Source organism: Vulpes lagopus, chromosome 15 (genome assembly GCF_018345385.1).
Source record: "Vulpes lagopus strain Blue_001 chromosome 15, ASM1834538v1, whole genome shotgun sequence".
NCBI lineage: Eukaryota > Metazoa > Chordata > Mammalia > Carnivora > Canidae > Vulpes > Vulpes lagopus.
In genome coordinates this window covers 27,635,032-27,648,806 of record NC_054838.1, presented here as the reverse complement: position 1 = coordinate 27,648,806, position 13,775 = coordinate 27,635,032, and the positions used below count along the sequence as shown (strand labels likewise).

Here is a 13,775-nt window from a genome sequence, read left to right as displayed (position 1 = left end):
CACACTGGCTGCATGTCCGTCTTACTTCCAGAGCCGCCCTGGCCCTGTGGGCCCCAGGAAAAGATTTTTCATCTCATCTTGCTCGGCCCTGCAGCTTTGATGTGCCCTGAGTCACCCCTGGCCTTGTCTCTTCTTCTGCTAATCTTTTCTCACACATGTGTCCCTCCCAGCTCTGAATCATGCTTTCTGATCTGCTCTGAACCCTGGCCAAGAGGTCTGCATCTTTCTGGCAGAATGAAATGAAATAAAACAAGGCCCACACGCCCCTCCAGATGTGGGGGAACAGGCAGCCTGTTCCTGACGATGTGCGAGCGCGTCTCTCATCACTCACGCCATCCGCCTCGGTTTCCCCTCCGTCCCCAGCAGGATCTGGTTACTGCTTTCTAATCCGGCCTGGGTTGGGAGGCAGCCAGGCGATCATTTCCTGGTTCCGCTGGGGTTTGTGGTTCCCTGCCAGCATGCACTGAATAAGCACTTTATGGACATCGCCCCAGAGCAGAGCCCAGGTGGACTACCGGGACAGAGAGGACTTACCCCAGCCACTCAGCCCCAGTGGGCGAGACTGGCCTTGGCCACACTGCCAAGCGACCCTGGGCAAATCACTTGGCCTCGCTGAATCTCAAGCTCCCGTTTGTAAAACAGAGACGAGAGTGCCCATGGCTTAGAAGCGTTTCACAGATTGAGCAATGCGAGAGGACGTGCTATGGTTCATTCATTCACCAACTCCAAGCCCAGCACCACCATGTTCAGGGGCTAAAGCCTCCCCTTGAAAGCACAGAGTGGGGCAGGGGCCGGGGGTGGGGTCCAGTGTCAGTCAAGCATCTACAGAGGACTGGTGCAGCCTAGGGACTATCACAGGGATGTCATTAACTCTCCCAATGGCCCGCAGAAGAATGGGCCATTATCTTTTCAGATGCAACACAGGTTCAGAGAGGTAAGTAACTAGGCCAAGGTCACACAGCAAGTCAGTGTCTAGAGTTGGAATTCACATCTGTGTTGCTAGTGTGGAAACCTTTGCCTCACTCCTCTGGCTGTGTTCTCCCATCTGCAAAAGGACCGCAGCTGTGTATACCCTTGTTTGCAGCTGAGTGCCCACTATCATAGGGGTCTTTGAGTCAGCATCACTATGGGTCTGAGCTCCTAGGGGCCTGTGCCTGGTTGTATTTTTGTCACTGGAGTTGTAGGGGTGATTGTTAATGACACCAATCAGGTGGGCTCAGGTGGGAGGCAGGCAGATGGAGGGCTAGAGGTCAGTTTAACAGCTTAGAGCAACAACCATGTGCCTCATCCCCAGTCTGGGTCTTAGATCACCTAACAGAGGCAGCGCTGGGTCCCCAAAGCAGACATACTCTCCCTGAATGGCAGCTGTACACTTGGCAGCTAGAAGTGGGGTCAGCGAGCTGTAGGTCTACAGGGCAGCCCCTGGGAAGCAGGAGGGACCTACAGACACGTGCTTACCACGTGCAGGGCAAGAGCAGAGGGAAACCCCACACCGCAGCCACTCTCCCCGAAAGAGAGAGGGAAAGGGCCCGAGCCATGTGTAATCAAGAGGCAGCACAGCATACAGGCTCTGGAGCTGGACTGACCCAGTTCAAGTCTGCACTGCATGACGTTGGCAAGTGACTTCATACTCTGGCCAGCTGCCCCCCTGCAAAGTGGTAATAGAACCTACCCCGCAGAATTCTTGTAAAGGTCTAACGCGTTAATATTTGTGAAGGGTTTGGAACAGCATCTGGCATGTAAGAGCTGCTGTCCAAGTACTTAAGTGCTACGTCCTTCTTCCAAACTTGACAGATCATGGGTTCTTCCTCCCACGGGGGAGAAGTGGGTGGGCAGAGGGAAAGCCGGGCTTGATCATATTCTTCCCTCCTGGGGTATGGGGTGGGAGGTCCTCCGTGGAAATGTACACAGAGGGGAGTAGCCATGTCCCTGCCACATTTGTTGCCAGCCCACCAGCGCTGGGTGGGCAACAGCTGGTGATGGAGAGCGAGGTGGAGCTCACAGCCTGGAGGAGGGAAACATCTGGTGACCAGGGAGATTTTATGGACATGATGAAGTGGGAGCCGGGCTGATGGAGGGCTTGGATCTCAACGAACAGGGACTGAGAGCGAGCATTTTGGGCAGAGGGACCAGGCCATCAAGTAAGCACTGGGTGTCTCTGAGGACAGCAGAAAGGTTCCCGTGGGCAGAAACACGGGGAACCAAGAGCAACTGTTAGGAATTATTCAGGAAATTCTCCAAATCATGGGAATTCCTGATTGCCAGGGCCCAGGGAGCAGATGAAGGTATCTGAACAGAATGTGGCATGATTCAGGCAGGTCACTCCCTGGTTGGGGTAGAGATAGCCTGGGTGAGGGAGAGGTTTGGAGGGTGCAGGTAATAGGGCACAGTCCACAGCAAATGTGTGAGAGATTTATTGAATTACAACGCCCCCTATGTGCAGGGATATTATTATTTTATTATTATTATTACCCACCAGGTGCTGAGGAGAGCAGATAGGCCAGGCCAGGACAGCTCTGCTCCCCGGGGTCCTGGGGGTGCCAGCATTTGCTGGCTTCAGGAGAGGCAGTGCAGGAGCTGGGCTCTTTAGTCTGCAGAGGGGAAAACTTGGGTGGGGCCGGTGGTGGGTAGAGTTGCCATCTTGAGTGGCCTGGCCCATGGCAGAGAAGAAGGCCACAGTACACATCTGTGTCCCCAGTACCTGGAACAGAGAAGGAGCTTGGGAAGGGTTTGTGGCTGGAGTTCAGGAGGTGGAGCTGAAACCAGCGGGTGAGGCAGGTTTCAATTCAACTCAACTTTTGAAAATCAGAGTTACCCAGAGGAAGAAGCAGCCACCTCTAGAAGGGGGGGACTTTCCTATCACGAGATGTAAGCAGGCTGGGCCAGCCACTGAGGAGGCAGGAGGCAGGTGGGTGGACTTCAAAGCCCATCCAAGTTCTGAGATTCTGGGATTCTTTCATCTCCAAAACCATTAGCCAGGGAAATGATGATGATGACCGTGGTGGTGACAGGAGTCTCCTATCCACTGAGCATCTATGATGAACCTAGTTCTTTAAAAAAAATTTTTTTAGGTAATATACAGTGTACTGTTAGTTTCAAGGGTGGAATCTAGTGATTCAACATGTCCATACAACATCTGCTGCTCATCACAAGTGCCCTCCTTAATCCCCAACACCTGTTTCACCCATCCCCCCACTTCCCCTCTGGTAACCAGGGCCTAGTTCTTTCAATACTTTATCTTTAATATGCATTCCACCTAAGAGGAAACTGAGGCTCGCACAAGTGGGCTGCCCAAAGTAAATGGCAGAGATGGGGATTAAACCCACATTTATATGATTCCGACCCTACATTTTTTTCTAGTACATTTTGGAAAGCCTACTAGGTGTACTCATTTTCTAAACCCCCCAGGGTATATATGGGTCCAATGTACACTCGCTCCTCTCCAGATGAAGAAGCCCTGACCTGTTGCTGTGGCATTGTGGAGACAGGGTGCCCATGTCTCCTGCCAAGGCGCTCGTGGCCTGGGGCCGGTGGACAGCAGATAGGCACGGTCACCTGCAATTCAGACCAAGGCAATTTGAAGTGTGCAGATCTAACTGTTGCTAGAGCACTGGGATGGGAGGCCTGGTAGAGACGGCACTGTGGGCCAGAGACCTGAGGGGTGGGTCAGGGCTCCCCAGAAGGGCCTTGTGCAGGCTGTGGGATAGTCCAGGGAGGGCGTGTTCTTGCACTGGAGCGTGAGGGCTGTGACTTCTAGGTGGAGACCATCGGGGATGCCTACATGGTGGCGTCGGGGCTGCCTCGGCGCAACGGGAGCCGTCACGCGGCTGAGATCGCCAACATGGCCCTGGACATCCTCAGCTCTGTGAGAGGCTTCCAGATGAGGCATGCACCCGAGGTGCCTATTTACATCCGGGCTGGCCTGCACTCAGGTATAAACAGGGGTGTGGGGGGTGATGGGCCAGACCACCCTCCCAACCCTGCCAGGGGCACTGGCCAGGGCAACCCCAATGGTGTGCTTCTGGAATTCTGAGATTCTAAAACTCTATGATATAAAATTTGACATTTGTTTTTTTTCTTCTAATTATTTGAAGCTTCTGAGATGTTATAAGTCAAAGAATCTGTGATGCTGTTTCATACACACACACACACACACACACACACACATTTTGTCTCAGCATCTGTCAAAGTCATCTGAGGCCATGCTGAGGAGCTGATAGTCTGATGGAAGAGGCAGGACAGAGACCTTCTGTGGCTTTGCAAACAACTAAATGCTTGCTGGGATGAGTCTAGGAGAGATCTCACAGTCTGTAATACAGGCTTCTCGGGCCCCCACCCCTTCCTCCCTCCATGGTTTCACCTGCAGGATAAAGTCCAAATTCCTGCCCCCCCCCCCAGAATCTGCTTCCCAGATTCCATCCAACCTCATCTCCTGCCACCTCCCACTTGCCACTCCAACCCCACTCAGCTGCTTGCAGCTTCCCACAGACATGTGGGCTCTCTGCCTCTGTGCCTTGGCACCTGCTGTTCCCTGCCCACTCATTCTCTCGTCCTTCAAGATACGGCTCATTACACTACCTCCTCCAAAAAGTCCTCTGGGCTGGGTCAGACTCCCTTTTCTGGGCTGGCACAGCTCTGGTGCTTCCGTCTTACAACACTGATCACAGTTTACACGTCTCCTCCTACCCCCAGCAGGCTGGGAACTCCTCAAGAGCAAAAACTGCCTCTGATTTATCTGTGTCCCCCTATTGCTGGCCCAGAGCCTGGCACAGATATCATCTCTTCTCTAGGTATAGTTGCAGACAGCATATAGCTTTATCTTCACCCCCAAGCTGGAGCCCTGGATGTGGGGCCGAGATGGTAGGGGTGGGAGGGGAGGGCAAGTCTGTCACGGGAACCTCTCTTGGGTCCAGGACCTCCTGGAGCTCACTGGGCACATTTGAGTTTCAGGGCCCTGCGTGGCAGGGGTCGTGGGCCTCACCATGCCCCGGTACTGCCTCTTTGGTGATACTGTTAACACTGCATCCCGGATGGAGTCCACAGGACTGCGTGAGTGTCTTATATTTCTATCTTGCCTGGGGGAGGACTCTCAATGACCCCTGCAGCCTGGCTATTTGAAATAGTGCTTAGTAACCAAACCACCACCTGGTGGCAGTGTACCTTAGCTGTCAGTAAAACAATTATATGGAGATAACCTATGTCACTGGTTCTTTTAAATTTTTGTGGGGCTTTTGCGATGGTCTCATGAGGGAAGACATGACTTGAGAGGCAGGAAGCCTGGGTCCTAGCCCTGTCTGCCACTAGCTTGCTTAAGTGTCCTCGGGCAAAATACTCTTCCTCTAGGTCTTGGTTTTCACATCTTTACAACTAGGAGATCCCCTCTCAATTTTTAAAAAAAGATTTTATTTATTTATTCATGAGAAACACAGAGAGAAAGGTAGAGACACAGGCAGAGGGAGAAGCAGGCTCCATGCAGGGTGCCTGACGTGGGACTTGATCCTCGGACTCTAGGATTATGCCCTGGGCTGAAGGCAGCGCTAAACTGCTGAGCCACCCAGGGATCCCCCCCTCTCTTTAATGCAATTTTAGGCCCTTGCTGGCAGCAGAGGCCACTCTGATGGCTTGGTTAGAGCAGGTATAAAAATTGAAGTCCTAGGACCTCTGCTTCTGGCTGTGTAAGTTGTGTGCTCTGTTGTGTCATTTGGTACACATCCTGCATGACTAGATGTGCTGGCTCTAGTGGGAGCCCTGCTCTTAAAAGAAAAATAACTGCTTATCTGCTCTGACTCAGCCTTCACAGACTTCCTTATAAATGAAAATTATGTTCCTAGGAGTTCTGATTTCATCTTGAGTTCCTCTTAACACTCATTCTATATAATTTGTTTTTCCTCAAGGCCTCTATTTTAGTGACCAACAGTCTGCCAGAGGGACGGGAAGGTCAGGTGAAGGGCGTTGTATGGACCAGAATTGTGTATGTCACTGGCTGGAACTGGAGCTGTTACAGGTCTTAGTATTACCAAACACCAGGTATGCTGCCACCAGGTGGTGACTTGATTACTATCTTTCTCATCAGCATACAGAATTCACGTCAGCGGAAGCACAGTCCAGACACTGCGCAGCCTGGATGAAGGCTACAGAATTGACATCAGAGGCCAGACTGAGCTAAAGGTAGGGGACTTTCTTTCCTGGAACTGATGGAAAAATCCCCCCCCGAATCCAGTTTCTGTGGGCAGCATGAGAGATTCTTACTCATCTGACTGATATAGAAGGAAATGCCTGCCTGTAGTTGAGGTTGGAGCTGATCACCTTACACATCCTCATCACTCCCCAAACTCTCAAGAACTGTTTCTTCCTGGAAACCACTCCCTCATTGACTCCTCATAGAAAGAAGGACCAGGATTGAGAAGTTACTTTTTTTTTTAAGATTTTATTTATTTATTTGTGAGACACACAAAGAGAGGCAGAGACACAAACAGAGGGAGAAGCAGGCTCCCCACAGGAAGCCTGATGTGGGACTAGATCCCAGGACCCTGGGATCATGCCCTGAGCCAAAGGCAGATGCTCAACCACTGAGCCACCCACGCGTCCCTTCGAGAAATTACTTCTACTGATGACATACCTGGGCGGCAGGCTGGTGCTCAACATTAACATATTTATTGCCACAGTAATAATGAAAGAAGGATCAATGGCCCCATTTTATAGTTGAGGAAATGAAATTAGGCAAAATCATTCGCCCAAAGTCACATAGCTTGTATGCCAGATCTGATGGCTCTAAAGCTTGTGCTTTCTCCATAACATGATCGGGTTCCTACTCATCCCTCAGAGCCCAGGAGCAGATCTCACCTGTCACGGAAGCCTGCCCTGACCCAGGTACACCCATCTTCCTTCTCCCCAGCACTCACTATCATGCCTTCTCTCTGTACACCCCACCGGTCCCATGATGGCCCTCTGCTGCTGCCGGTGTGTCACTGGGTTACACCTGCCCATGAGCACTTCTGCATTTTTAAAATATTAACATTCAATAACGGTAAGGGCTGTATTCCTACGAGTGAGTGACTTTTCTTCCTACCCTACCTCCTCTAATTCTCCCATTCCTCCCAGTCAGGCTGGTGGTATGACAAGAGCAGCCTAGGCATTCAAGGCCCAGAACTATGAGTGAGCCCTAGAAATTGCATGCTCCCTGGAACTCACTTCACGCTGTGAAATGTCAGAGCAGGAGGGTGCAGCTCAGAGAGGAGCAGCAACTTGTCCATGGTCACACAGCCCCTGAGGGCTGGCATGTGTGGAATCCTTTGCTCTGGAAGTTATGGCAGCATGAGCCGGAATGAGTATTGTATGGGGGGAGCTGGCACGAGATGTCCTGAGGAACAGAGGATTCTGATGCCAGAAGGGAATGCAGAGAGGGGGTGGGGAGGGCAGCAGGCCAACCTCACATTCTTCAAGATGGCCTGGGGGCTCCGCAGGGCAATACCCATCCCTGGCCAAGGGTGGGGTACAGAATCTATAGCCAGCCAGCCCTGGCCCCAGGGCCCCTAATGCTCTCTCTACTCCTAAGTTCCAGGCAGTCGTACCCTCATTCCAGGAGGCAACCAGGTCCTTCCCAACCAGTTTGGAAAAAATCACAGATTGCAGCATCTTGGGATCTCAGTTTTCCAGATCTGCTGGTCATAGAATTCATGATTTATTATTCATTTACTTCTCTAATAGATAAATATTAATTCACATAATCCTCACAACAACTCATGAGGTATTGAGGAACAGAGAGGTGCGGGAAGTTGGCCAGAGTACACAGCTAGCTAGGGATGGAGCAGGATTTGGACCCAAAGAGTGTGGCTCCCGCTCCCGCTGCTCTGCTTAGAACTGAGCCCTTTCCTCTGGCCTGGCTCTGCCCGAGGAGGTGCGCTCAATCCCCTTCCCTCTCTCCTCCAGGGGAAGGGCGTAGAGGAGACCTACTGGCTGGTGGGCAAGGCAGGCTTCCCTGGGTCCCTCCCCACGCCTCTGGACATCAAACCTGGGTGAGTACCAGGAGTTTCCCCCCAAAGCTCGGCCCCCCTTTTGTTTGAAATTTGATATTCATTCTTTCTTTTCTGATTATAAGAGTGTTATCTGCCCAATGTGGGAAACCTGGAAAACACAGGATTCTTTATTATTATTTTTTAATTTAATTTAATTTATTTATGATAGGCACACAGTGAGAGAGAGAGAGAGGCAGAGACATAGGCAGAGGGAGAAGCAGGCTCCATGCACCGGGAGCCTGACGTGGGATTCGATCCCAAGTCTCCAGGATCGCGCCCTGGGCCAAAGGCAGGCGCCAAACCGCTGCGCCACCCAGGATTCTTTAACGATGAGAAAGTCAGTCACCTCTCTCCGCTGCCTGCCGAGACAGCCTGCTGCTGACGTTCGCGTGGGGGAGGTCGGGCTGCCTGGCTAGGGTCTCGCGCTGATCTGTGGTCTGTCCCGGCGGGGCACTTCAGAACCGCGCATCCCTCGCCGGCTTCGGATGGCAACATGTGGGTGCGCCGTGGGCGGCTCGGCCTCTCTCGCTGGGCACGACGGCCCGAGTCCAGTCCTCCCATTCTGAGCTGGTCATGGGGGATGCATGGATAAAAAGTGACTGGGCCACTTTTGTGGTTATTTCTGCAGATGAGGAATTTAGAGATCAAAAAGCAGGCACGCTTTCAGGGCCAAGTGAGGCAGATCCACAGAAAGCCTGTAACTGTCTGGCAGTTTGGCTCTTCCCTTTGTCTTCTGTCCTTTGTGACCCTATGTCCTTCCCTGAGGGCAGTGAGGATGGGTGGCAGGAAAAGCTGTTGCACTGCCCCGTGCTCTTCTCAAGCAGTAGACAGGCCACAGGGGGCCCAGCACAGGGCGTCTGGGGGCTGCTGATGGCTGAAGTGACAGCTTCCCCGCAGGGACCCACAGACTCATTGCAGGTGTAGAGGCTGAGCCCCACGAGTGTCCCACAGCACCAGTGCATCAGAGCTTCCAGCCCAGGGTTTTCCATCATCAGAACTTCTGACTGGCTCCTCTCAACTCTCCCAGGATGATCCCTGCCCTGCCCCGCCCCATCTCTTAAGGACAAGATGTATGCGGGACACACATGTGTGTCCTGGGAAAAGACCAGCACTAAAGCAGCCCAGGAGGACAGGCTGGTGTGGGCAGGGGCTCCTGGCAGGGAGATGCTCGTGGAGGCCGTTTCCTCTCCACCTGCTGTCTGGGGGGCCCAAAGGAGTCTCTTGAGTACCCTTCCCCAGCACGGAGTTGGGGAGGGTTCCAGTGCAGCAGAGCTGGGGGGAAGGGGTGGACGGACACACGCTGGTGTACTGGCCAGGGTGCAGGACACACGGGGGCACCCTTTTTATAAGGACACCCCAGCCTCCTGGGTACAGAAAGCTTCTGCTTGCAGAAAGGCCTCCACGCTGCCCAGGGTCCTTTCCACTTTGCAGACTGCCTCTGTGGGGACGGTTTGCTGGGGCAGCAATGTGGGGTGAGGAGCATGGTATGGCCTGGAGCCTTCCCATGTGCCATAGCACCGTGGCTCACCCATCCCCAGGAGAACACCTCCAGCCCAGTGCGTCCTTCCCACTTCCACCAAGGCCCTCTGCTCCAGCCCGCCTCTCGTGCCCCTCAAGGAGCCTCCCTGGCCTCCACCACCTCCCGGCCTCCCAGCCTCCCAGCCTCTCAGCTTCCAGGTGCTCCCAGGTCCCGCCCTCGCAGGGAGCTGCGCTTCTCAGAAGGCCTGTCTGCTGACAGTGACTTCACTTCCTCACCCACTGCTCCCTGCCCAGCCCCCGCAGTCTGACTTCCACCCCACGTGCCCAGAAGGTCTCCAGTGACCTCCATCCATGTCACTAGGTCCGTGGGCAGTTTTAGTTCTCAATCCGATTGACAGCTCGGCAACATTTCCCCTTTGCCCTCCCTCTTCCCAGAAATCTGCCCCAGGCCTCCCAGCTGTGCTCCTTCCTTCCTCTCCAGCTCTCAGCTCTCCCTCCTCAGGCTCTGGGCCAGCCAGTTCTGCTCCTCTCCGTGACCCTGCAATGCGGGAGTGGTGGTGGGGGGAGGGGGGTGGTCCCTTTCCATCTGGATGTGCTGATGACATATGTCACAGGCTGATCAGCCTGGCCTCCCCTCTGGAGCTCTGGGCTGTGGAGCTCATGCTGTCCCTCACCAGACCCTTCGGGAGCTCCACCTGGCAGCCTGGCCCTCTTTCAGAGCTCTCTCCTTGTGGGTGGCCTTGCCATCCTCAGTCAGAAAGGTGGAGGACGCTGTCCTGGAGTCCCCAGGACCCCTGCCTCCAACACACCCCCGCCTGAGGGCCTCACCTTGGCATCTCTCATCTTGGCACCTGCAGCAGGGGCTGCTCACCATTCCCCCTTCCACTGTGCCCCTCCACCCAGACTACCTGGCAGTTGGAGCAAGGTCTTTTTTTTTTTTAATTTTATTTATTTATTCATGAAAGACACAGAGAGAGGCAATGGCACAGGCAGAGGGAGAAGCAGGCTCGCTGTGGGCGCCTGATCAGGACTCTATCCCAGGACTCCAGGATCACACCCTGAGCTAAAGGCAGATGCTCAACCACTGAGCCACCCAGGTGTCCCTGGATCGAGGTCTTAAGTACAAAGTTACCATGATCCATAGAAGATGCTCTGGTTAACACCCTCTAGGGCTTCCTACTGCTCTGAGGCTCGAGCCCAAACTCTTTCACCCTACCCTGGAGGTCTGCTCCCCTGGGCCTGGGTCTGCTCCTGGCCTTGGCTCTTTGGAACACAAGCACACTGCCTGCTTGGGACCTCCTTGCAGTGGCCTTAAAACACCCTGGAAGTCTCTCTAACTCAGGGCCTTTGCTCCTGCTATCCCCTGTACCTGGAATGCCCTGGCCTGCTCCCTTCCACCCTGCAGGCCTCAGCTCTGACGCTGCTCCTTCGCCAGGCGGCTCTGATTGCACGTGTGAAAGGAAGCCCTGGTGTCACCTCCTTCTCATCTCCTAGCACTGCATCCCCGTAGCACTTGCTGCTTCCTGACACTTCTTTTTGATTCATTTTTGGAACTTTCCCCTGCTTCACCAGCCCAGGAGATACGGCTGCTGATGCACCCGCAGGTCTTCCAGCACCAGCAGCCTAGGGAAGGGGCTCTCTGAAGCTCCCGCTGCCTCCCATCAGTGCCCTGGCTCACCCCATCCTAGGAGCAGGAATAGCAGGTCTGGCAAACATTTGTCATCTTGAGCTCCCTCAGCTGATGACTTTTCCACTCCCTGATGGAAACTTTAGAAAGTGCCAGAAACGTTTTCATCGTCTTGGCTCAGGGAGAGAAGAGAGCTGAGATTAGTCCCAGTGAGCTCCGCCTGACTTGGGAGCCCCTCAGGCCTTCAGGCAGGCAGGGGAGAATCATCACCCACCTAGCCCACGGACTCAGACCTAGGAGAGGGCCCACAAACGGAGGTGTGCATCCATGTGTGTACACCCACATCACATCTGTCGTGGGCATCCAATACATGCACAATACATGTGGCAAGGCCACCTGAGGCCCCTCTGCTTGCCTGGAGATGATGTCTCTCTCTCTCTCTCTCTCTCTCTCTCTCTCTCTCTCTCTCTCACACACACACACACACACACACACACACACACACACACACACACAGAATCTCTGCAGGAAGGGCTTAGGGAGACTTATCTTAGAGTTGTATTTATAAGGCAGTTACCAAATTTTTACTTGATCTAGACGCTATAATATTTTTTTTAAAGTAGAGTTTTCTAAAGCTGCTTTTATCCTCACTTTCTGTACTTGCCATACCTGCAGAAGTAATTTAGCTTCATACTTTGGGATGTTTGGGGAAGCTGGTGAAGATCAGGGCAAGGACCAAAGCCCCCCTCCCATGTCTTGGTGTAGCCACAACAGAAGTGCCCATGGAAGTGCCTTCTGTCTCATGTCACAGAAACACTCCGCAGAATGGTCCCTTCTCTCCCCACCTACCCCTGCCACACCTGCTCCCTACCAGGATGATGTGACGCCCTGGCTGTCAGTCAAGCCTTGCTCTCTTTTCCAAGCAAAGGACATAACCCTAACGGGCCCTCCTTTTTTATTTTATTTTATTATTTATTTATTTATTTATTTATTTACTTACTTACTTACTTATTTACTTATTTATTTATTTTCTAACCTGCCCTCCTTTAGGCACTGAAGAAAAGCAAATAAGAAAATGAAAGTGTGTGCAGGGTGGGAGCCCAGGGTCCCAATCCCAGTTATACCTCATGCCCCAAGAGTCACAGAACCCCCTCAGCCCACGGCATTTGGCTTCTTCAGCTCACATGTGGAGCAGGGGATGGAACTGGGGCTGGCTCTCCATCTCCTGAAGGCTGCTGGGCATGAAAGCCCCACATGCACATGAGTCTGCGACACTTCACCTCTCTGAGCCTGGTCTGGGTATGCCCCTGGAGGGACTGCTGCAGGGATCAGGAGAAGCCCAAGAAGTAGAAGGGGCTCCTTACAACAGGGGCACCCTGTTGTTCTGGGTGGTGGTATTATTATCCTTGCTTCTCCTTCTCCCCTAGGGATCCCTGGCAGGACCTGATCAACCAAGAAATCAGGGTGGCCTTTGACAAAGCGCGCCAGAGCATGGCCAGGCCTGGGAGCTCGAGTAAGGCCTTTGCTGGGCCCTGAGGAGGACAGAGGGGCAGAGGCCTGTGCCAGCCCAGAAACTCTTGTGCCTGGATACCCCCAAACCCTCTCCCTGCTGCAATCCCCACAAAGAATTCTCTTGCTGAGCAACCTGGCAGCCAGTAGGGTACTCATTACTAAGTGCCCTAGAGCGATATTAATTGATGCATTCCAGTATGAATCCTGTGGGTAAACTTGCCTCTTGACACAAAAACAATAAAAATAGAAATATTCCCTCCCTTTCACGCAGTGCTTTGTTCTTGACAAATCGTTTTGACTCTGAGAGCTTGTTATCATAGAGCTGATTATTCCCCACATCAAGAACACTGTTCCCACTGTGTAGCTGAGGGGCCTGGGCCCAGAGGGAGGAGGCCCCGTGCCCCAAGTGGCACAGCTGTCACAGGGAAAAGCAAGACAAGGACCAGGAGCTAGAGCCAGGCAGATGAGGGTCCCAGATTTAGATGGATAGCCTACTGACGTCACCATCCTTCTGGGAGACTGTCATCTCTAAAATGTGTTGACAAGGCCCATGTAAGACCTGTTCCTGAAATAGGGCTCGACCATAGCAAACGCTATAAGTATGTTGCCTCCTTCTCTGCCTCTCCTGTCCTCGCCAGCCTAACCCTGTGGGTACCTGTGAGCACTGTGTTGGGAGTCCAGGTCTTGGGCTCCCAAAATCTCAGGGGAAGGAAGGGGAGTAGAGCGATAATTCCTTAGTTCTTAGGAAAATGAGACTTCTGTCTTACAGAAAAAAAAGCAAACAAACCCGCAACCAGCTCATTAAACTGGCTTCTAACATCAAAGAGTGCTCACCAAAGCCCCCAGGCTGATTTCAGAGCGGGCAGACAGACGCAGGTGGAATTCATTTCCCTGACTGAGGGCAGAGGGCCAGGGGCCAGGGGGCCGGGCCAGCCCTAAACAAACTTGTCCTTCTTCAAAAGACCCCTTGGGAAGCAGAGCTGGCACGATACCGAACTGGGGGTCGTTGGAAAAATGTTCTGGCAGGGGCTGCGCTCACAGAAGCCAGGCTGTGTGTGTGTGTGTGTGTGTGTGTGTGTGTGTGTGTGTGTGTACACCCACGTACTGGAGCAAGAGAGAGATGTGAGAAGCCTGTGGATGAT

The 13,775-nt window shown here is 53.2% G+C and overlaps 1 protein-coding gene across 1 annotated transcript in view; it reads left to right on the top strand.

The window, feature by feature from the left end:
• Positions 1-12,700, top strand: part of LOC121476182 (guanylate cyclase D-like) — a 101,528-nt gene extending 88,828 nt beyond the window's left edge. The window contains exons 17-21 of the mRNA XM_041729909.1: positions 3,758-3,932; positions 4,951-5,049; positions 6,074-6,168; positions 7,930-8,015; positions 12,549-12,700. Coding sequence (XP_041585843.1) covers positions 3,758-3,932; positions 4,951-5,049; positions 6,074-6,168; positions 7,930-8,015; positions 12,549-12,657 — 564 coding nt within the window. The 3' untranslated portion in view covers positions 12,658-12,700. The remainder of the gene's footprint in view (positions 1-3,757; positions 3,933-4,950; positions 5,050-6,073; positions 6,169-7,929; positions 8,016-12,548) is intronic.
• The last annotated feature ends 1,075 nt before the right edge of the window (positions 12,701-13,775 follow it).